At 45.2% G+C, this 23,945-nt stretch overlaps 2 protein-coding genes and 1 long non-coding RNA gene across 4 annotated transcripts; 1 reads left to right on the top strand and 2 right to left on the bottom strand.

Annotated features, from left to right (window-relative positions):
• Positions 1-937: 937 nt before the first annotated feature.
• On the bottom strand, positions 938-2,487 carry H2AB3 (H2A.B variant histone 3). Its single transcript, XM_021080445.2, has 3 exons — positions 2,416-2,487; positions 2,061-2,297; positions 938-1,635 (listed from the first exon to the last, which is right to left on the bottom strand). Exon 3 carries the CDS (start codon positions 1,398-1,400, stop codon positions 1,059-1,061), a length of 342 nt encoding a protein of 113 aa, XP_020936104.1. The 5' UTR covers positions 1,401-1,635; positions 2,061-2,297; positions 2,416-2,487; the 3' UTR covers positions 938-1,058.
• A 2,711-nt stretch (positions 2,488-5,198) lies between these two features.
• On the bottom strand, positions 5,199-7,591 carry LOC146394844 (uncharacterized). The gene is made up of 2 exons (XR_014835216.1): positions 7,464-7,591; positions 5,199-5,372 (listed from the first exon to the last, which is right to left on the bottom strand). It is a non-coding gene; the product is annotated as an uncharacterized LOC146394844 (long non-coding RNA).
• A 1,842-nt stretch (positions 7,592-9,433) lies between these two features.
• Positions 9,434-23,042, top strand: CLIC2 (chloride intracellular channel 2). 2 transcript variants are annotated; one of them, NM_001244428.1, is given in 6 exon segments: positions 9,434-9,549; positions 16,235-16,344; positions 16,462-16,587; positions 20,797-20,903; positions 21,505-21,686; positions 22,482-22,796. In NM_001244428.1, coding segments are annotated over 6 exon segments (744 nt in total). In that variant the 5' UTR covers positions 9,434-9,492; the 3' UTR covers positions 22,644-22,796.
• Positions 23,043-23,945: the final 903 nt, after the last annotated feature.

Raw genomic sequence — 23,945 nt, 5'->3', positions numbered from 1 at the left:
GTCATTGAAAACCGTGGATCTCAGACTTGGTTTCTCCTCTAGCTTTCTATGGTGAGGTGTCATTTCCACGGTGGTATGCAAATCAAGGGACCAGAAGCGGAGCCTGGTCCAGGGAAAATTACATCTGCAAATTGAGGGTTCTGGAGAAAAGGCTTTCCAGTGGCAAGATTCATAGGCAGGAGCCTTGAGGGGACCGCCCCTGCCTGGCTCAAACCAGGGGTGCTGGGGCAGGGCCTGGCCAGGCGCTCGCTGTTGCTAAGTGACCGCTCGCTCACTCAGGTTGCTACGCAGGGCACCTCCTGGCATCTCCACGGGAAGGTGGCCCAAAACGAAACGCTTCTTTCTTTTTGAGGTGTACAGCACACGTGCGCTGGCATCCATAGGTTGCAAAATACTTACCGCGATGAATTTAGTTAATATCCATCACCTCGTGCAGCAGCAACTAATCTCGATCCCGCTGGACCCTCGTTGCGACTTGCCTAGTTCCTGACGGTGTCCCGCCCAACCCGCCCCCCATCCCGACCCAATCTTCCCGCCAAAGCCCCGGCCCCGCTGGAGTCCACGCCAGCCCCTCTGGGCAGCCACCCGTCCACCCCGCACCGCCGTCGTCGGTGGCCCTGGCAGGTTCGCCCCATGACCACGCCCCGCACGGTCCTGAGCTGCGCCACGAGGAACCCGGTCCGTCTGGGGACGTCGCCTGGCTCCGCCTTGCTCAGGGCCAACCGAGGAGCTCGTCGTAGCCCAGCCTCACCCCAGACCCCACCCTGGCCAGCCTCACACCCAGGGCCACCCCAGGCCCTGTCACCCTCTGCCCCCGCCCGACTCCGACCCCTCGCCCACCCCCGGCCCGACTCTCGCCCCCTGTCCCTCCAGGAAGCGACGTCCCAGCCCCGCCGCCTCCCACCCCCACGCCGAGTGACCGAAGCACGCACGAGGGTTTCTTTAAACACGTGTATTGCCTGGCAACGAGTCTGCCCGAGGAGGCAGGCAGGGAGGCAGGCCGGGGCTTCCGGGGCTGTGAGGGGCTGGGGCCAGGACATCCAGGGCGCGTCGGGCAGCTACTCCTGGGTCGGGGCCACTTGCGAGATGGCGAGGGTTCCGAAGAAGGCGCTGAGCAGGGCGTTGTTGTGGACCGCCATGGCCACCAGCTCTGGGGTGATGCACCTCCTACCCACAATCTGGGCCTCGTCGCCCGCCAGCTCCAGGACCCTGGCCGTCAGGTACTCGATGGTGGCCGCGAGGAAGACCCGGGCGGACGAGCTCAGGCACTGGGCGTAGGGGCCCTCCCGCAGGAGGCGCTCCATGTGGCTCACGGAGGCGGACAGCCCGGCTCGGGTGGTGCGGGCGCAGGTCCGCCCCTGGCGACCGGGTGACTTTCGACGGCTCCTTTTCCCGGGCATGCGGCGGCTGGGCGTTGGGGGCGCCTTCTCCGACGGACCGACCGACGGGCCTAGCTACCTCTGCCGTGGGGTGCAGCGCGATGAGCTCCAAGAGGTGCCACGAGGTGCGCCGAGGTGCCCTGGGAGGTGCCAGCTGGTCGCGACGTCTCAAGACAACCGCTCCCCTCGGGCCTCCACTGCGTAGCCCAGCGACCACGGGTCGGGGCGGCCCCTCATTGGTCGGGGTGCTCGCGCTCTGACACGTACATCCGGGGAGGTCACTGCTCGCCCGGAACCCACCCTCACCCCGCACCCCCGCACCCCCGCACCCCGCACCCCGACCCCCCGCAGGCCTGGGCCTGCCCCGAAATGGCGCTGGCAGGACCCTGCCGCCCCTGCTCCCGGGACCCTCTCTTTCCGAGGGAACTCTCACGTTGCCCGGGATGGGAGCTTGGTCCCGAGAAGAGGACCAGTGGCGGACCATCCAGGGGCACCAAGAATACACTGGTGGGGCCGGGCCACCGTCACGACGATCTACTTCCCAAACCTTGGCGCCCCCCCACCCCCGCAAAGAAACCCTGTACCCTCCAAGCCGTCTGTCCCCCCGCCCCCTCCTGAGTGCCCTCCACCCCCACACACCTCGCCCCCCCCCGCCCCTGGAGTACCCAGGCAACAGCTCACCGGCTTCCAGGGACCCTTGTTCCTAGAGAGGCACCCCTCCAATAAGCAGGTGGTCTTCTGTGTCTGGCAGCTTTCCCTTCGCATAACGTTGGCATCAGCGTTCCTCCCCTGATGGCACGAAGCGGCACCACGGTCCTTTCCTGGCTGAATGGCGGTCCGCTGCCTGACTCTCGTCATCGCTTAGGCGGCGGATGCCATCGTCCCTCGCTGGACGTTTGGGGGACTCGCGCCTTGTGCCTGTTGGGAAGAGGCTGTGGTGAACCCTCCGTCCAGGCTCCTCTTTGAACACCTCTTTTCCGTTCTCCTGGGCTTATACCCACGAATGGCTTTTCGGGGTTTAGTTCTGGACTCTTACCTCTCTCTCGTTGGCAAACGGGTCTCCCCTTAGGCTGGTACCACCCAGCTTTGATAACTGGAGCTTTATCCTAAGGTTTGAAATAGGGACGTGCGAGTCCTCCAGCTGTTTCCTTCTCTTCCAGGATGACGTGGGCTAGTCAAGGTCCCTGGAAATTCCGGATGCATTCAGCGTTGGCTGTGACACTTCTGTAAAGCAGGGCACTGGGGATTTGATAGGCATTGAATGAATTCTCTAGACAACTTGGGGTGGGATTTCTACCTTAACAGTGCTAAGTCTTCCAGTCCATGACTCCTGCTGTCTTCCCACCGTCCAGCTTTTTTAGGTCATCTTTCATTTCTTTCCACAATGATTCGTCGTTTTCAGTGCAAAATTCTTCCCCTCCTTGGCGAAACGTATTCCTGTGTATTTTCTTCCTTTTGATCCTATCTGAAATGGAACTGTCGTCACTGTCATTATGGATTTTTCTTCCCCGCTGGTCCATGGAAATTCAACTGATTTTTGTGTGTCGATCGTGTAGGCTGCGCCTCGATTGAATTTGTTCATCAAGGCTAAGGGTGTTTTGTGGATTCTTCAGGGTGTTCTATACAGAAGATCCTGTCGTCTGAGAATAGAGATAGTTTTACTTCTTCCTTTCCAATAAGAATGTCTTTCATTTCTTTTTTTGCCTCATTGCTCTGGCTAGGACTTCCACTACAGTCTGGAGTAGAGGCACCGAAAGCAAGCCTTCTTCTCTTGTTCCTGCATGGTTCAGAGGCTGATGGCTGCTGGTGAGTGGGCCTGGGTCCTAGCACAACTGGCTGCAGGGCCTGTGTTGTCTTGGTCCTGGTACCAGCCTGCTAGTGGTGGAGCTGTGTCATGAGTCAGCTCCCCACGTGTCCCAGGGCTCGTGTTTCCCACTGGAGGGTGGATCCAAGTCATGGGGTGCCTGGCTGTGGGGGTGAGGGTCCTGGAGCTGGTGTCAGCCTGCTGGTGGGTGAACCCAGTTTCTTACATTGCTGGCTATGGAGTCTGTGATGTCCTAGAGCTGCCGCTGGCCGGCCGCTGGGTGAGCTTATATCCTGAGGCAGCTGAATAAGAGGCCCCAGGTATCCCAGTGCTGGTTTTGGCTCATTGGTGGGAAAGGTCAGGCTCTAGGTTTCCTGGGGCTGGGGCCATCCCGCTCATGGAAGGGTCGGGTTCTGACATGGCTGATTATTGGGCTGTGGTGGTTCCAGGGCTGGCATCTTCCTGCTGGTTGGTGGGGCTGGGGCCCAGGGGAGACCTGGAGCTATTTTGTACCCACTGGTGGGCAGAGCTATGTCCTGAAGTCTCTAGCTGAAGAGCCCAGGTGTCCCAGAGCTGGTGTCAACCCTTCAGTCCAGGGGGGCAAGGCTGGGGCGCAGGGGGTCCTGGAGTTAACGTTGGCTCACTGGTGGGAGGGGCCAGGTCTTGGGCCCTCTGGTGGGCACAGCCAGTTCCTAGCATTAACAAGCTAGAGGGAAGATTCCACAATGGTGCTTGCCAGCACTAGTGTTCCATGGTAGAAAGAACTCCCAAAAGTATTTGTTTTGCTAATAGTATCTTTGGCCCTAGGAGAAGTCTCAGTTGCCTCCGGCCTCTCTGGAAGGCTCTCCAACACCAGCAAGTGGGTCTCTCCCAGGCTTTTTTTTTCCTTCAAATTACTACTTCTACCTTAGATCTCAGAACATGTGAGATTTGTCAGCACCCTTTAAGAGTGGATTCTCTATTTCTGCCAGCCGTCTGGCTCTCGCAGAAGTAAGCCCCACTGGCCTTGAAAGGCACATGTCCTGGGATCTTGTCTTCCTGGTGCAGGACCCCTGGGCTGAGGATCCTGATGTGGGGCTCAGTTCCCAGCAATGCCGAATCCCTAACCCCCTGAGATCTAAGCTGGCCAAGATGGCAGAATGAGAAGATCCTGAGCTCACCTGCTCCCCCGGGGGCACCAAAATTACAACTGTTTACGGAGCAACTATTGATGAGAATACCCTGAGGACTAGCAGAAAAGCTCTGAAAGGAGGAACCACAACGACATGGGTTGGGGGAGAGAAGATGTAGTATAGTCAAGACCCATAACCCCATGGTAGACAACTCACGAGTAGGAAGATAATCAAAGCTACACACATTCTGGGAGTTCCCATTGTGGCTCAGTGGAAATGAACTGGAGTAGTATCCATGAGGATGAGGGTTTGATCCCTGGCCCCTCTCGGTGGGTTAGGGATCCGGCATTGCTGTGAGCTGTGACAAATGTAGCAGATGTGGCTCAGATCCCGCGTTGCTGTGGCTGTGGCATAGGCCGGCAGCTGTAGCTCTGATTCAACCCCTAGCCTGGGAACCTCCATATGCAGCAGGTGTGGCCCTAAAAGGCCAAAAAAAAAAAAAAAAAGGCAACCTCCCCCCACAAACAAACAAACAAAAAAACCAACACAGGTCCTCACCAAGGAGAGCTGCTGAGGAAAGATTTTAAAAATCTAAATGAATAGACATTTCATGTTGCTGGATTTTAAAAGTCAATATTGTTAAGATGAAATACTCTCCAAGTTGATGTATATATTCAACACATTTCTTAAAATTCCAGCAGGCTTTTTTGCAGGAATTAATAAACTGATCCTAAAATTTATCTGGAAATGCAAATATCAGAGTGGCCAAAATAATATTGAAAGAAAAAAGTGGAAAGACTTTTCCTTATTTCAAAACCAACAATAAAGCAGTTATTAAGTATGGTACCAGCGTAAGGATAAACATACAAATCCATGGAACAGAACAGAGAATCTAGACATTAATACTTACATTTCTGGTCAATTTATTGTTGACAAAGACGTCAAGGATATTCACTAGGGAAAGGACGGTCTTTTCAACAAATGGTGCGAGGACAATTGGAGCCCACATACAAGAAGATGAATTTAGATCCTGAGTTCACACCATCCACAAAGATTTACTCAAAATGAATCAGAGACCTAAATGTAAGAGATACAAAGATTTTCCATCCAGAGTTGGTCGAATTCATAGGTTTTGCATCAGCAGATGTGGAGCCAACTGCATTATATGCAATTTTATATAAGGAACATGACCATGCTCAGATGTTGCATCCTGGAACCCAATCCTATGAATCCGAGCTACCGCTGAGGCCCACAGCACAGCCACAGCAACCCCAGATCCAAGCTGCATCTTTCACCTACACCACAGCCACGGCAACGCCAGATCCTTAACCCACTGGGTGAGGCCAGGGATGGGATCCACATCCTCACAGAGACAGTGCTGAGTTCTTAACACACTCAGCCACATCAGGAACTACGAGAGTTCTTAAATACAACACCAAAAAGCACTATCTGTAAAAGAAAAAAACTGATTAAGTGGATTGCATAAAAATTCTAAAGCTTTGTTCTTCAGAAGATACTGTCAAGGAGTTCCCATTGTGGCTCAGGGGTTATTAACTTGATTAGTATCGATGAGGATGCTGGTTCCATCCCTGGCCTCGTTCAGTGGGCTAAGGATCTGGCATTGTCATGAGCTGTGGTGTAAGTCGCAGACACGGCTCAGATCTGGCATTGCTGGGGCTGTGGCATAGGCAGGCAGCTGCATCTTCAATTCGACCCCTAGCCTGGGAACTTCCATATGCCACAGATGTGACCCTGAAAAAAAACAAAACAGGGAGTTCCCGTCGTGGCACAGTGGTTAACGAATCCGACTGGGAACCATGAGGTTGCGGGTTCGGTCCCTGCCCTTGCTCAGTGGGTTAACGATCCGGCGTTGCCGTGAGCTGTGATGTAGGTTGCAGACGCGGCTCGGATCCCGAGTTGCTATGGCTCTGGTGTAGGCCAGTGGCTACAGCTCCAATTCGACCCCTAGCCTGGGAACCTCCATATGCCGCGGGAGCGGCCCAAAGAAATAGCAAAAAGACAAAAAAAAAAAAAAAAAAGCAGTCCTAGACTGGGAGAAATAGTTTGCAAATCACATATCTGATATGTGTTTAGTCTCCAGAAGCAGTCTTCCAACTCAATAACAAAGAGTCAAAAAAAACACATAGCAGAGGACAGGAGTTCCTGTTGTGGCTCAGCAGGTTAAGAACCTGACATAGTGTCTGTGAGGATGCAGGTTAAATCCCTGGCCCCACTCAGTGGGTTAAGGGTCCAGCGTTGCTACAAGCTGAGGCATAGGTTGTAGATGTGGCTCAGCTCTGATGTTGCTGTGGCTGTGGCGTTGGCCTGCAGCTGCAGCTCCAGTTCAACCCATAGTCCAGGAACTGCCACATGCTGCAAATGCAGCCATAAAAAGAAAAAAGAAAAATATCAGAGGCCATGGATAGATATTTACCAAAAATAGATACACAAATCGCCAAAAAGCACATGAAAAGACGGTCAGCATCATTAGTCATTAGGGAAATGCAACTCCAAACCACAAAGAGGTATCACTTCACACCCACAAGGGCAGCTGTAAATTTATTAAAAGGAAAAACAGCAAATATTGGTGAGGATGTGGAGAAATTAAAACCTTTATACACGGCTGGTGGTGCATGTGAATGTAATCAATGTAAAATGGTGCAGCCCCCTGGGAAAACGATTTCGGCAAAAGATGAGACACGCAACTATCATTTGATCCAGCAACCCCACTCCTAGGTATCTATGCAAGAGCCCTGAAGACATATGTACACCCCAAATCTGAGATGTGAATGCCCCTACCAGCCTTATTCACCCATGGCCCCAAGGTGGAAATCACCCAGACGTGCACAAACAAGAGGTGGTATAGACACACATTATATACCACGGGGTGGCCACCAGAAGTATGACGTACTGCGAGTTCCCGTGTGGCACAGTGGGTTAAGGACCCGGTGTTGCCACAGCTGCGGTGCACACCACGCCTGTGGGGCGGGTTTGATCCCTGGCCCGGGGCCTTCCACATGCCAAGCGTGCGCCCCCCCGCCCCCACCCCCACCCCCCCAAAAGTAATAAAGTGCCGAGTCACACTACGACGTGGACGCCCCTCGAACGCCTCACACCAAGGAAAAGAAGCAGGTCCCCAAAGCCTGCATGCTGTGTGATTCCACTTACGGGAACTGTCCATGGCAGGGAAACCCACAGAGACAGGAAGCTCACCCATGGCCGCCAGGGGCTCGGGTGGTAAAGAGGACTGGGTACCCACGGGCAGGGGAGAGATGTGATGGGGGGATGGAAAGATCTCAGACTGGATCATGGCGATGGCGGCACCACGCGGTAAACGTCCCAAAAATCCTTGAGCGAGTCCGTTTCCTGGTATGTAAACTGCATCTCGATACAACCTTTAAAAACCCCTCGGGAATGGGAGGAAAAACAAGGCCATGTCTTTGACAATGTATCAGGGGCCGCACAGAGCTCCCTGGGCTGTCGTGCACTGTTGTCGCTGCTGCTGTGCCCACGGGAGGGGAGGTGGTCTTCCCAGGAGGGCTGAGGCTCACACGAGGAGTTGGGTCTTTCACGCTATTTTTTCCAATTCATAGATAAAGGATGCTGCTGGGTTGAACTTTTGACTAGCAGTGGGGGCGAAGAGAGGTGGATGGGTTTACAACACACTCAGGATGCAGAAGGGACAGGATTTTGTACTGATCTGGCCGTGGGAATGGGGAAGAGTGAGGATGCCTCAGACTCAACATGCTCAGAGCCGAATGCCCGTCGTCCTCTCGAACGTACTGTCCTCCTGAACTGCTAATCTCAGTGAGTGGATCCGCATCTTGGCACAGCGTGAGCATCCATTGATTGTCTTTGGAGTGAAAGAATGAATGAACAGAGTAAAAACATGGCCAAGGCATTCACCGGGTCCTGCCAAACAAACAGCCAGGCCCACGCTCACCCGCAAGGTCAGCTCAGCAGACGTCGATCCGAATGTCCCTCTCACTCTGCCGACCATCTGGGAAATCATCGGGCCCCACACCTCGAAGAGCACTCACCTTCCTTCCCATCGGCAGCCACTCCTTGCCTAAAGCCTGCAGGTGTGGCACGGACCAGGTTTTGCCCGGAGCCTCCCATCCGTAAATTCTTCACGTGCGGACGATGGCAGGTGCATCACGTACAGCCCACATGGGCACGGGGGACCTTTGGTGTCGTAGAAAGGGGGTCCCCAGGGCCCCCAACAACGAGCGGATCTATGTTCACTTTGGCTCCAGGCAGAAAGAGACTCTTCCTCTCAGAGGGGGGTTATTCCTCCAGGGCCCGCCTCCCGCCTTCTTCGTCCTGGCAGGCAGAAAGCACGGCTGCCAAAAACACTGCAGCCAGTGAGTGATCAATCTGGGTAGTTTACTGCTGTTCCCAGTGTTAACAAGCAGAGATACAAAACAGCTTGTGGTTCCTGGTACCGTTACCACAAGCAGGAAGTGATCCCTCCCGGTCCGCCCTTCCCAGAAATAGAGAGGTGGGACAAGCAAAGATGTCCCCAGACTCAACCAACACAGCAAACATTCCTTGATTATAAAAGAGAAGTGAAATTTGCAACCCAAAAGGGAAATCTGACCTTGTCAGCAGCAGAATTGAGGGGGCATGAAGTACACTCTTTTTAAACCACCTCTTAGACAGTGTCATTAGATAAACATCCTTTTCAATGTTAAAAACCCAAGCCATTTCTGGCCCTTTTCCTGGAAGAGCTTTTTGCTGCTGCCAGTTTACAAGAACAGCCTAAGAGGCCATTTTCTGGGCATGGAGCCCAGGCTTCAAAAGGAGGCCCTAGAGGCCATCTGGTCTGCTTGATATATTGGAATTTCATGTGTGTGTTTGTGTGTATGTGTTTTTCCTATGCTGAGTCATAGCATTGAAGCCTCTCTGGAAACACCCACACCCTTCTAGCCAGCCAGTTTATACACACCCCTCTAGCTCCTATTTGGTTCAAATGTTAGGTTAAGAGGAAGAAGGAAAACGAATTCAAGAGCTGCTCTCAAACATCTAGAATTTTCTGCACCCCACCTCTCGAAGAGAGACCAGCCCAGCTCTGACTCTTACAAACTGGACTTCCCTCTTAAAGCACAACTTTCATTTAAGCCTTTTGATAAAACGGGAAGAAAAGAATTTGTGTGCAGAAGGTGAGGGGCTGACGACTGGAAATAAAACCAGAAGGATGGCAGGTCCCAGGCCCAGCAGTCCAGCAGACCCTGAAATTGAGCTTTTTGTGAAGGTAAGTTTTCTAGCTATAATGACAGTATACAGAATGTATTCTTTATTAACCTTGAACCTCAGCTTCTTTTTTAAAACGTCAACGTTTCAACTAGAGAGAGGAAATAGTTTTATCATTATATACCTAGTCTGAGCCCTAGAAGAACACCTGAGTGTTCGGCTGCTCTTAAATGGTGATAGAAAAATATCCCATCTGCAAAATGCAAATTACGGTGGAAAGACAACTAGACTTGTTGGTCGTTCGAGCGACTAAATGTCCTTCTTCATGGCTTCCTGCGTGACCTCCGACAACCCCGTCCCCCTCTTCGTTTTTCCACTTTTCCAAAGAAGGAGCCTGACGAAATGATGCTTGCGGCCTTTCCAAGCTCTCACCGTTGTGTTTCGTGTTTCGTGCGGACTGAATGTGGGAGGCGAGGGCCGAGAGTGGCCTGAGGGCCTCCGCTCCACACGCAGTCCAAACGCAGCTTTCTGAAGCTCGCCCACGCCGGACGAACATTGCAGCAGGTCCCTTGGCCACACAGGGAAAATCCAGGACTTGCGTGCCTGTTGCATTTTGCCCGAGTCATTTGGTTGGTTTCTGGTTTGGGGTTTTAATGTCTTAACTTTTCAGAAAAGCCCTTTGGAAAACCCCCAAAGCAGGAGGAAGGAACATGTGTTTCTAAATTAGCTCATCGAGAAAAGAAATTTTTGTGTGGGTTACTCCAAATGGAAATTCGTTTCCTAAATCCTGGCCTATGTTAACCATTTTTCTCTGTATTTTCATGGACTGTTGGAAGTATTCAGAATGATGACCATAGCAAACTCTCATGTCGTGCGTGACCATTTTCTAAACACACATAGCATCTCATTTATTCCTAACGGCAATGTAGGAGACATGTTAATAGCAGTAAAGGAGTGTCGTCAGTAGCAGTGGTGGTGGCAGGACTCAAAATTGCCCTCATCGTTTCTAGATAACTAAGCGCAGGCAATAACGTCTAACTAACTTGCCTCTGAGACGACATTGCCTCTTGATGGCTTACCAACGCACCTTAAATAACGTGTGCTTACCAAACATGGGGTTAAACGTCATTGGCCAAGGTAATAACTTTACGATCATTTAAAAGTATTTAACAACTGGTCACATATATACACCAAGGATGTAATTAACCTACCTTTTCAAAACTATAGGAGCGACACTCTTGAATTCTCCAGAGCAAAATAGAATATTTTGCTGGACTCTGGGACATAAGAGCTACTTCTCCTATCTCTGGATTCTAGCCAAATGTGTGACTGCTCAGACACAGTATAAATAAGCTTTATTTTCCTAACTGGCTTCTAACATCTACCAATTCCAAAGCAGAGGTTATGTCTCTTCATAGGGTAACTAAAGTGTTTCTTTTGTCTGAACGTGCTCACTCGGTTCTAACTTCTCTAACCAGTTGTTGGGGCATTGATCTCTGTGTTTATCTTCATAGACTTCCTCATTTGGGGGGTGATCTAGACAGGAAGTTAGCCCATCACACGTTGGATGAATACATGTTAAGTAATAACTTTCAGGGTAAAATAGCTAATCATTTATTCAGCACTTACGATACGGCAAGGACTGTGCTAAAGGGTTTATTATTAACCTGATTTTACGGGTACAGTAATTAAAGCAAGAAATAGCTAGGTAGCTTTTTCTAAGGTCACATAGCTAGTAAATGGCAGAGTTAAGATTCCGATCCTTGGAGTTGCAGTTGTGGTTCAGTGGGTTAAGACCCCAACATAGTGTCCGTGAGGATACCAGTTCAATTCCTGGCCTCGCTTGGTGCGTTAAGGAGCTGGCATTGCCGAGAGCTGCGGTGTAGGTTGCTGATGCAGCTCAGATCTGATGTTGCTGTGGCTGCGGTGTAGGTGGGCAGCTGAAGCTCTGATTCAAACCCTAGCCCGGGAACTTCCACATGTCGCAGGTGTGGCCCTAAAAAGGAAAGAAAAAAGCAAAAAAAAAAAAAAAAAAAGCATTTCAGTCCTTTAAAAGAGCTGTGCATAATCCTAATTAATAGTTTTCAATTTGGCAAGCTTTCTGGTAAAATTTCCCAGAATTTCACCAGATGAATTGCTCTAGCTTATCTAACGACACCGATACAAGCTACAGATTTTCTGGAAGAACCTGAGTATCACCCGGTCCAGGTATTTGTTTTCCTTTACCTTAGGGTGAATTCCAAAGATGGACAGAAGTTTCATAGAAGATACCAGGAGGGGGAACAGGGATGGAGAGGTGTGAAAAAATGTTAATAAGTTTAAGAAGCACTACTCTTTACCAATTTATCTCATTTACAGATAATGTGCTATCTTTCTAAAGAGTAAACCAGTCTGCAGTTTCCCCAGCTACTCCTGGCTGTTGCTTAAAAACCTTACCATAATTTCCTCATCCCACTGATTGGATCCCTCCAAGAAAGTAAGGCTTTCCTGTCACAATTAAGAATTTACATCCCATGCCCTCACGTGTTACATGTAGTGCATGAACACATTGCTGTCCAGCTCTGAATGATTTGGGCAAGATTGATATCCAAAAATTAAGAATAAAGGATGTCTAACACACATTTTATTTTCTCTAAATGCAGATTTTATCTTATTGGTTTTGCTGTTGTTTGACAAATGGAGCTTTCATGTTCTCTGCCAGTCTAAAATTAAATTTTAGCAGATTTGTACATAACGCTATAGCCTGTCACATTTGGGCCAAAGTCCGGTCACATTTTTGTTTTGATAAATGTGGGAAAGAAGAAAGAGATGATACTTCTCTGAAAGTTCAGACCATTTTCAAGTTCTTAGAACAAATTCTTAGAACTGTCATAAAGATTCTCGTAGGGAGTGATTAATTAAAAATCCAGGGAGTTCCCGTCGTGGCGCAGTGGTTAACGAATCCGACTAGGAACCATGAGGTTGCAGGTTCGGTCCCTGCCCTTGCTCAGTGGGTTAACGATCCGGCGTTGCCGTGAGCTGTGGTGTAGGTTGCAGATGCGGCTCGGATCCCACGTTGCTGTGGCTCTGGCGTAGGCCGGTGGCTACAGCTCCGATTCAACCCCTAGCCTGGGAACCTCCATATGCCGCGGGAGCGGCCCAAGAAATAGCAACAACAACAACAACAAAACAACAACAACAACAACAAAAAAAAAGACAAAAAAAAATCCAATAAAACTATTAGACCAGAGGAAGCAAGGTTTGGAGTAGACGGTCCTGGCTTTGCCACATGAGAAGAGGAGAACCATCGTCAACTCTTGCCTAGGTGAGTGGACCCGAGCAAGTCAGCTTCCGTAAAACAAGAGTAATGCCATAACCTACCGCAGAGGGTCTTCTTCACTGCAAGGATTAAATAAAATAAATGCATAAGACGCAGTGGCTGTTAACACAGAAAACACCCAAGAAATGTCAGCTATGGCAGCCATCATCAGGCTTCATGTTTAGAAACTGAGGTCACGAACGCCAAGGTAAAAGGTTCTTTTCGTGAAGGACCACATCCTCTCTTTGCCAGCTGAAGATATTCAAGAGGTCGGAAATGTATCAGTCGGGCTAAGGAATTTATGTCCTAAAATTTTGTGCAGTGGCACTTTAAATAAGCATTTTATAAACAGAAAAAGAGTTCCGTTTTCCTGTAAAATTGCACTCATTTCCCCTACACCTCACTGTTTTGCCTTTCCTTTGGCCAAAGGCGATCCACCCTTCCTGCTGCATCTATTATCAGACTTCATTCTTCTTCCTGCCTCCCACCCCTAGTCAAGTTTCCATTCACTGACGCCGGTTCTGATTGGATCCTTAGTCTGATTGCTGTTACAAAAGAAATTCAGCTGCCAAGGTTGGTTGGCTCTCCTCATACCTCTTCACTCCCTGACGCCCAAAAGAGCAACAGTAAAAACCGTTTCGTCTGTTAAACTCACTGCCAGGAAAAGGAAACTTTACCAAAAAATAAGAAAGATCAAGGAGTCAGCATGGTCAGCTTCTGGTGAGAAATCTCTTCCCGTTTATAATAGATAGGCCTGCTGTGACCTTGCCTGCATGGAAGGGAGTGGGAGACAGGGAGAAAGGAAGCTCTCTGGGGTCTCTCCTTCAAGACACTGATCCCATCGTGAGGCTCCTGCACGCAGGGCCTCCTCTAACCCGAATGATCTCCCAAAGGCCTCATCTCCAAATACGGTCACACTGGGGGCTGAGGCTTCAATATATGACTTTAGAGGGGACATCCCAAATCCATAGGAGGTGGTGGTACTGCCTTTCACAGGATTAGGGGCTCTAAAGAAACAGTAGGTGGCTGTGTGGAGTAAAGAAAAGAGAAGGAATTCAGTTGGGGACGTGTTGAGACTGAGCTGCTACCACTCGGACCTCCCATGAGCACAGGACATGGGCTCTGACCCTCTCAAGAGGTGGCCCCCTCTCCTTCCTCATTTCTCTTCAGATGTCCGGGCTCCTCATCACTTGCTCCTTCCTGCTTCCTGACTCTTCCATCCAGAGAAATATATAGGTTGTCATATAAAAGCAGACTCAACTACCCACCACCCCTCCTTGCTATAGAAGTCTTCCAAACCTCAAACCGCTCTCCCTTATTTATTGGGGATTTTATTTCACACATCACTGGCCCTCTCTCAAACACTCTTCCTATCCTAATTCTTAGTCTTTTTATTTTATGATTCTTAGTTTTTCCATTAGATTTGATTTACAGTGTTCTGTCAATATCTACTGTACAGCAAAGGGACCCAGTCATTCATATATATATATATATATATATATATATGGACATATAGATAGTCTTTTTCTCCCATTATCCTCCATCCTGCTCCATCACAAGTGACTAGATATAGTTCCCAGGGCTGCACAGCAGGATCTCATTGCTTATCCATTCCAAAGGCAATAGGTTGCATCGATTAACCCCAAACTCCCACTCCATCCCCCTCCCGCCCCCCTCCCCTTGGCAACCACAAGTCCGTTCTCCAAGTCCACGAGCTTCTTTTCTGTGGAAAGGTTCATTTGTGCCGTATATTAGATTCCAGATGTAAGTGATATCATGTGGTATTTGTCTTTCTCTCTCTGACTTATTTCACTCAGGATGAGAGTCTCTCGTTCCATCCATGTAGCTGCAAATGGCATTATTTTGTTCTTTTGTATGGCTGAGTAGTATTCCATTGTGTCTATACACCACCTCTTTCTAATCCAGTCATCTGTTGATGGACATTTGGGTTGTTTCCACGTCTTGGCTATTGTGAATAGTGCTGCAATGAACATAGGTGTGTGTGTGTCTTTTCACGGAAAGTTTTGTCCAGATATATGCCCAAGAGTGAGATTGCTGGGGCATCTATAGTTCTATATGTAGTTTTCTGATATACCTCCAGAGTGGTTGTACCAGTTTACATTCCCACCAACAGTGTAGGAAAGTTCCCTTTTCTCCACACCCTCTCCAGCATTTGTTATTTGTAGACTTTTAAATCACGGCCATTCTGACCAGTCTGAGGTGGTACTTCATTGTAGCTTTGCTTCGTATTACTCTAATAATTAGTAATGCTCAGCAAAAGATGAAGTTTTAAATGAGTAGTGTTAAGACAAATATTCACTATTTGTAAAATAATAAAAGTAATAAAGTTGGGGTCCCAATACACTTCTTTTTTTCTTTATTTCTTTTTTTCTATTTCTTTTCTTTTTTTTAGGGCTGCACCTGCGGCATATGGAAGTTCCTGAGGTAGGGGTTGAATCAGAGCTGCAGCTCCTGGCCTATGCCACAGCCACAGCAACACCAGATCCAAGTCGCATCTGTGACCTATGCTGCAGCTTGCAACAACACCAAATCCTTAACCCACTGAATGGGGCCAGGAATCAAACCCTATGTTGTTCTTAACCCACTGAACAACAATGGGAACTCCCCAATACACTTCTTATGCCAAATAAATTCCAAATAAATGGAAAAAATGTAAAAATAAAACCATAAATGTACTAGAAGAAAACATGAAAGAACATTTTTATAGTAAAGCAAAATAAGAAAGTAATTTTTTTCTTTGCAATTTTGTGTAAGCAGGTTAGGAAACCCAAATTGCATAAAGGAAAACAATGTAAAATTTATGTAAAATTTTAATTTCACATAACATATGTTTTTTAAATTACATGTAACATGTATCAAAGAGAGTTAGTGTCTCTAGTACACAAGTAATTTTTCCAAAGTAATAAGGAAAAAGTCATCGCCTTAATAGAAAAGTGTAAAATCGTCACAAACAATTCACAGAAGGAAATCAAATGGCCAATGGACATATGGAAAAAACCTCTTAAGTAAATTTGGTAGGATCTATACAAATGGAAAATGCACATACTCTTTACTCAGCATTCCCATTATAAAGATTAATTCTCAAGATAATAACCTCAGAAATGTAGCAAGTTACATGCTCAGAAATATTCGTTGCTGAAATATTTAGAGTGGCAAAACTTTTGGAATATCTGAAAGGTTTCAACAGGAAATATTTATAAAAATTTGAGTAATATATTAAATTTATTACTGTGGTTATACACTTATCACACTTGTAATTTTACATGCAATGAGATTATTTGCTTCATTATCTCTCTCTGTCCGCAGATGTTAGAATTCTGAGATTGACTTCCACCTTTGTCTCTAGTAACTATCTCATTTCCCAATAAGCACTCAATACCTACTTGTTGAGCAAATGGATGAATGAGGCTTTTATTTCTCTTAATAGGCTGGAAGTGATGGGGAGAGTATTGGAAGCTGTCCTTTTTGCCAACGCCTTTTTATGATACTCTGGCTTAAAGGAGTTAAATTCAATGTGACTACGGTTGACATGACCAGGTAAGAGCAATCAGGACGCTTCCTTCCGGGGATTAAAATCAGTAGACACCAGTCTAGTGGTGGTATAATGTGTACTTTTCCTGGAAACCTAACTCTGCTTATTTTCAATAATTACAGAAAGCCTGAAGAGCTGAAGGACTTAGCCCCAGGTACCAATCCTCCCTTCCTGGTATATAACAAGGAGTTGAAAACAGACTTCATTAAAATTGAGGAGTTTCTAGAGCAGACACTGGCTCCCCCAAGGTACAGTGTTTTACAAGATATTCTTGCTCTTGACATGATCCATTTTAGTGGCCTATTTATTACAGATTGAGGATTCTTCTGAACATCTAACTCTTTTTCGGTGTCAGACCTCTCTTTGGCTAGAGTTTCAAAGATCCCCCTTGATTACTCTATATGTGATTAGAAAAATTTACTACAGAAATATTTATTTAATATATGAAAAGCCATTAAAACTCTATGAGAGGCAAACAGTATATTAGGAATGGACAAGTGGTACACTTGGAAACTTGGGAAAGACAATTAAAATTTAGGCCACATTTAATTTTAGCCACATTATCTGATCCATAATGAGGTTTGAGGACATTTATACTGAAAGAAATCAGATTTACTTCATTGCAGAGCCCTTACAAGATCTAAAATTTTGAAATAGCCTTTAATTCAGTCTGATCTCTTAGCTCTGCAGGTTGAGAACTATTATATCTATCATGCATAAACTTTCCCCTTCAACTTCAAATATACAAAGACAATTGATATAATATTTCGAGTTATGTTTAAATTCATAACACACTTAAGAAAAGGAAGTAAATTCTCAGTAGTCTAGAAATAGAAATGAAACCCATGGTGGGATAAGAGTGAGGGCCTGAGGTAATAACATTGTATAATAGCCCATGAGGCATGAAGGTAAAACATACCCAATACAAGACATCTGTACAATAGGTATGTATGAGAGATATATATGATAAACAAAGGGCTCTATCGGTTCAAAATGCCTCCTAAGAAACTAGGAATACCATTTGAGATTATTTTCTGTGTGCCAATACTATGTCTCTTTCATACGTTATTGACGTCTTCTTAGATTTTAAGCACCTGCTCCAAGTTTGCCCTATATTTTGTTCTTTTGCCCTCATCCACCCTCCTGTACTACTACCTCCACTCAAATCATCTGCTCCCCAACCTTTTATTGCCCCCAAAGATAACTAGTGAAAAAATCTATTGTGTATCTTTTCATATCCTATTTTATATTTATATAAGAACAATAATAGTAAGCATAATTTACTTTATAAACACTGCATCTTCTTTATCTCACTTCAAAAAAAAAAAACACTTCTGGGAGTTCCCGTCGTGGCTCAGCGGAAATGAATCCAACTAGGAACCCCGAGGTTGCCAGTTTGATCCCTGGCCTCGCGTTGCCGTGAGCTGTGGTGTAGATTGCAGACGTGGCTGGGATCTGGCGTTGCTGCGGCTCTGACGTAGGGCAGCAGCTACAGCTCTGATTCGACCCCTAGCCTGGGAACCTCCATATGCCATGGGTGCGGCCCTAAAGAAAGACAAAGAAGACCAAAAAAAGAAAGAAAGAAAAAAAACACTTCTAACATTCTTCAACTGTACTGGTATAGATTTAACTCATTATTTTAATGGCTCCATAACAGCCAATGTCACAGATGTGCTACAAATTGCTAGGCTCTTCCTCTGTTGATAGATGTTCCCTTTCCTTACAGTTTTTTTACCACTACAAACAGTGTTATAAATAACACCCTTGCTCGTATGTCCTTGAGTAATGGTGTTTTTATTCCTGTGGAATAGATTCCCAGGAGCAAAATTCAAATGTCTTGTATCTTTTTAAAGTTTTACCACTTTATCCATCATTGTATGAGGGTACCCTTTTCCCACCTGTCTCAAATGATATGCATTATCACTCTTTTAAAGTTTGTAGCAACCTAATGGGTGTAATATCTCATTGATACGCTAGTTGGCATTCCCCTGAACAGTATGTGAGTTTGAGCATCTTTACACATGCTCGTTGAGTATTTGATTTTGTTCTGTGAATCATCTTGTCAAATCCTTCTGATTTTCTATCAGCTTATGTATCATTTAGGATTACACTCAACTCTGATAACTATAAACCCAAAAAGTAGTGCCTTAAACAAATATGAGGGTTTTTTTTTCCTGACATAATGACACCCAGAATGAAGCATTGTAGGGCTGGAGTGACAGCTCCACAATTTCACTGGGGATCCAGGCTTTCCAATCATTCTTCTCTGCCATCCTTCAGGTGAGTGTCTCAGTATTAAAGTTAAGTCAAGTGACAATATGTCGTCTGGAATTCCAGGCCACTCTACCTAACGCCTGCCCGGGAGGAAGAAGGGCAAAGGACAAAAGATGCAAGCCATCTTTATTCATTTCACAGATGCCACACTCAGCAGTTTGTATTAACATCTCATTATCCACAAGTGATTCACTTGGTTGTACCTAAGTACAAAGGGAAGCTAGGAAATATAGTTTTTTATCTTCACAGTCCTGTATGTTCCATTGCTGGTCAATTCTTAATGAACTCTTCTGCCTTATATCTTCTGGTAGAAATGCTTGGCATAAAACTAAGCTGATAACGATAAAAGCACACAGAATATAATGTGTTATTGACTAAGTTAACAGAAATGTCAGTTGTTCTTAATTGGACATAAAAAATGATGATGGACTAATATAATATTCATTTTACAGCATAGAAAGAAATATTTTTCCTGTTTTCTTTTTTATTAAATTTAGTTGGAGTATAATTGACTTACAATGCTGTGTTCGTAGATTAGATTTCCTGGACTTATTTATCTCAACTACTAGTTGCAAGTTTTTACTCTTAAATAACATCTCCCCATTCCCTCCAGCCCCCAGTCTCCTGTGACCACCACTCAATTCTCTGTTTTCATGAATTTAGCTATTTTAGATTCCACATATAAGGGGAATACAGTTATCATATAGTATATGTCATTCTCTGCCCAACTTATCTCACTTACCATAATGTTCTCAAGATTTTCTTCTTTCTCGTGGCGAATATTTCTCTGTGTGTGTGTGTGTGTGTGTGTGTGTGTGTGTGTCTCAGATCACACCTTCTTTATCCATTCATCTGATAATGGGCACTTAGACTATGAACCTGAGTGCCTGTCTATGTTCTCCCATGAGATTTTGGTTTTTGATATTGCTCCTGAACCTTTTGTATTAAATTATTTCTAATTGTTACTATTATAATGCAATATACCACTACTGTCCATTTCTCTTTGATTAATGCTAGTGTAGAAAAGTTACTTCTTCAACATTTGATTTGTATTTAGTCACCTGACCAAAATACCATGAAATCTAGTCATTTTTCCTATACTTTCTTGGTTTTTCTAGGTATACAATTATCTTGTTGCTTCTCTTCCAATAGTTATACAGATTGTTTTATGTTGTTGTTTTTCTTCCCTTGCTAAAACCTCAACAACAATGTAGGCATTTCTGTCTTGTTCATAAAATTAATGTAAAACATGTGGAGTCACCATTTAGAATGGTGTCTTTTGTCTCGCTGGTTCGTACATTCAGCACAAGGATGAAGAATAGCGATCACGACTCTGCTCTTCCTTTACTGGATTTAGAGGAAATATTTCTAACATTTTCCCATTTAAGATGATACTTGCTGAAAGTTTTTGATGGATAATTTTGATCAGGCAAAATACAAACTGTTTTAGAGGATGATAAATACTAAGAAAAAGCAAAGCAAGGGAGGGAAGTCCTGAGGGTTAAGGGTGGGGAGAGGCTGCAATGTCAGATAAAAGAAAGGACGTTAAGGGCAGACCACGTGACAAGGCCTTGGCGTGAGGACTTTGGACCCAGCAGCGAGCAGTGGAGATGGTGAGTAGTAGACCCAGATTCTGGGTATGTTTTGAAGGGTAAGCTGGCTGGAGCTACTAATGGACCAAATGTAGGAATGGTTACGTGTTTGGTTGAACCATTTCTAGTTACAAGTCGGGGTTTTTATGAATAGGAATTGATTTTTACTGAACACTTTTTGGGCCTCTATTCCTGATAATATGGTTTTCCTTATTGAATGTGTTAATGTACTGAATTACATTATTATTTTATTTTATTATGCTAAATTAAGTTTTTATGACTAAGAGGAAGACATCTTGGCTACTTTTCCCCATCTGCTCCATCCTCTTTATTCTTTTATGTGTTTTATTATTTGAAGCTATGCTTTTTCCCCACTACTTATCTACAGATAAGTTAGCTTTGGTTTCCCAGTGATTTTTAGAAACTATTTGCAGACTCAAAAAAAGACATATTTCCAATGAGAGATTTCTCAGGGCCTTCAGCTTCCAAGATAATTTTCCAAAACCTCTATTCTCAGCAGCCTGAAAGCTGGGACACCTGGTCTCGGTCTTGTTACGTGTGAATGACAGTGCCGTGGCGTTTCTTTTTAAGGTATCCTCATCTGAGCCCCAAGAACAAAGAGTCCTTTGATGTGGGCTGTAACCTCTTTGCCAAGTTCTCTGCCTACATTAAGAATACACAAAAGGAGTCAAATAAGAGTAAGATAACTTTCTTTATATCCTTTTTGTTTTTCTCACTCGCGGGCTCACTGCCACGTTCTGACCTAGCGAAAATTGGCTTTTCCTGAACATAGAGTATACTCATCTCGTTTTCTGTTCTCTCTTCTGAAATTCCCTTGCATGAAGTTTTATTGGATTTAGAACCTCAGAGTCAATATAGCAATTACCAACCCAGCTCAATTACCACACTGATACCCTAGGTGTGAACTAACTTCCAACTTTCCCAGCCCTGTGTACCTTTAAGGCTTCTTAAACCATAGCACTATCTCCCACAAACATTCTTTAATAAGTTTACTGTTCTCTGAATCATGAAATCTATGTCTCCAACTCTTCTATATTATCTTTCTTTCTTTCACTCTCCTCCCAATGTATTTCCTCAAGAAAGTCCAAAAATATTTCCACTCCCCATTTGATTAAACATCTGACTCAGTCTTATCAGTGAGTAGTTGAGCGTGCTAGTTAACAAGTGTAAGCAATATATAAAGATAGAGAGGTCTGAATGTCTGAGGAGCACATTGAGACTGTATGGAGTCATGAAGACAACACATTTATAAGTAACCCTATGACTTCATTGCCTCAGATTTTGAAAAATCTCTGCTCAGAGAATTTAAGCGTCTGGATGACTACTTAAACACCCCACTTCTGGATGAAATTGATCCAAACAGTGCTGAGGAACTCACGGTTTCCAGAAGACTGTTCTTGGATGGGGATCAGCTGACACTGGCTGACTGCAGTTTGTTACCCAAACTGAACATTATTAAAGTAAGTCTTTTTACGGCCGGCTCAGTGACTGGGAGAGGTTTGGCAGTTGTCAGCAAGAAACACAGTGGCCACTCATCTTGCCATCATCATGATGCGTAGTGTGCGGCTGCTTTTTCTCCCCAGAGGAAAAATCCGTAAAGGTCTCCTCTGGGAAGCATAAAAAACTTCTCGCTTCTTCCTAAACCAGAAGGTGCTTTCCACTGTCGTGTCTACAAAACAGGGATAATATTACTCAGTTCGCAGAACTGTTGAGAACATTAAGACGTGAAATACTTAGAACAGTGTCTGGACCATCGCAAGTGATAATAACATGGGCTATTAGTATTACTATGAGGATATAAGGATTACTTTAACAAATTTTTATTGAACAGAACTTACTCCATCTCAGATTCAATGCCAGACACAAAAAATACATAAATAAGACATTGTCAGGACCCTAAACAAACAAACTCTTAGGCCAGTGGAGAGATTACATGCTCTTTTTCTGTGCCTCCTTCTTCTAAACATATTTATAATTAAATACACCATAAATGTAAATAGGATTGCAAGCATAGTGTTTTGTCTTCGTTTGTAGACAAAACATTAAAGTAGTATACAGCAGAAATTCTCACAACGTTGTAAATCAACTATAATTTTTAAAAACATTACAGTAGTAAATCCGAGATTCTTTTTGTTTTGTAGTACTTTTTGTGAAGATAACATGTCTTCAAAGAGCTCGACTTTTGAGTCATGTTTTACGGACTAGGCAGGTTCCTGATGCAACTGCTTTTCCCTCTTTTTGTCCCCAAACCCTAGGTTGCTGCAAAGAAATACCGTGACTTTGACATTCCAAGAGAATTCTCAGGAGTCTGGCGCTATCTCCACAATGCCTATGCCCGTGAGGAATTTAGCCACACATGTCCTGAAGACAAAGAAATTGAAAACACCTACGCAAGTGTGGCTAAACAGAAGAGTTAGGACAGCTCTTTCAATAGAAGAACCTCTCTTTTCACCTGTTATCATGTTAGAAAGGTTGTTTTGAAATAAGAATACGGAAAATACTGTTTCCTCTATCCAACTTTCTTATGAGAAAGAACACCGACTAAATGTTCTGTGTCTAGTTAATCCAAACTCTCTTCCCACTGTGTATTTTAAAGGTCTTCGTACTTTCACTTTGTTTATTCCCATGGCACAACCGCTGCAATCCTAAAAAGCATCAGTATCTTTTGCTATTTGAATTCCTAGAATGCATCACATGTGCAGGCTCAACAGATAGTTGAAGTTACAAATGACAAGCAGTCACAGTCTCAAAATGCTCGGTAGAAACATTTCCATCTAATTCATTAAAAACAATTTTACCCTTTTTTGTTTGGTTAATACATGCATGGGTTTATTTATGATATGAATAACGAATCAGAGACTGAGTATATTAGAGAGGCCACTCTCCAAAGAATGACTGTTTTAAAAATCAGCACCAGCACTGGGAACTGTATCTAGTCACTTATGACGGAGCAGGATGGAGGATAATGGGAGAAAAAGAAGGTATTATATGTGCGTGTGTGTGTGACTGGATTAACTAATCCAAACTCTCTTCCCACTGTGTATTTTAAAGGTCTTCGTACTTTCACTTTGTTTATTCCCATGGCACAACCACTGCAATCCTAAAAAGCATCCGTATCTTTTGCTATTTGAATTCCTAGTTTCTCAGTACCATGCCCTTAAACTCATTAATAGAAGCATTCTTTTACAGATTATACCACACTTAAGGTGTATTCATGTCACCACAAAGCTCCAAGTCTCACCCGATTCCACAGATACTGATACAGCTCAGAATTACGCTCCTAGACAAAAGGATTATTATATTCTTAGATGACATCAATACTACTCAATTCAGTAACTATTTATTGAGTACTTCCTATGTTATTCGTTAGTGATTTAATCTTCACAACAACCTTATGAAGTACGTAAAAAGAGATCTGCCTCTTTATGTCAAAGGAACATGCAGCTCAGTAAGGAGACCGGCAATTACGACACATACGGATCATGAAAAGAGCGAGCCAGGTTACGTAAAGAAGCACATCCTTATGTGTTGCCCCAGCCTGACCTCAAACAACGTCCACTTAGCAATACAGACTTTGCACAGCACCACCTCTGTGAAAATTCTTAGAGATGGTTTTTGGCTGTGCCCACAGCATACAGAAGTTCCCTGGCCAGGAATAAAAGCTGCGCCACTGCAGGGACCTGAGCCGCAGCAGTGTCAACACAGAGTTCTTAACCCTC

This window comes from Sus scrofa, chromosome X (genome assembly GCF_054392235.1).
Source record: "Sus scrofa isolate SSC_HxYL_T2T_F1_AM1 chromosome X, Sscrofa_HxYL_maternal_Yorkshire_Landrace_v2.0, whole genome shotgun sequence".
Classification (NCBI taxonomy): Eukaryota; Metazoa; Chordata; class Mammalia; order Artiodactyla; family Suidae; genus Sus; species Sus scrofa.
Note: the sequence above shows the minus strand (reverse complement) of the source record. Positions and strands in the feature narration are given on the sequence as shown.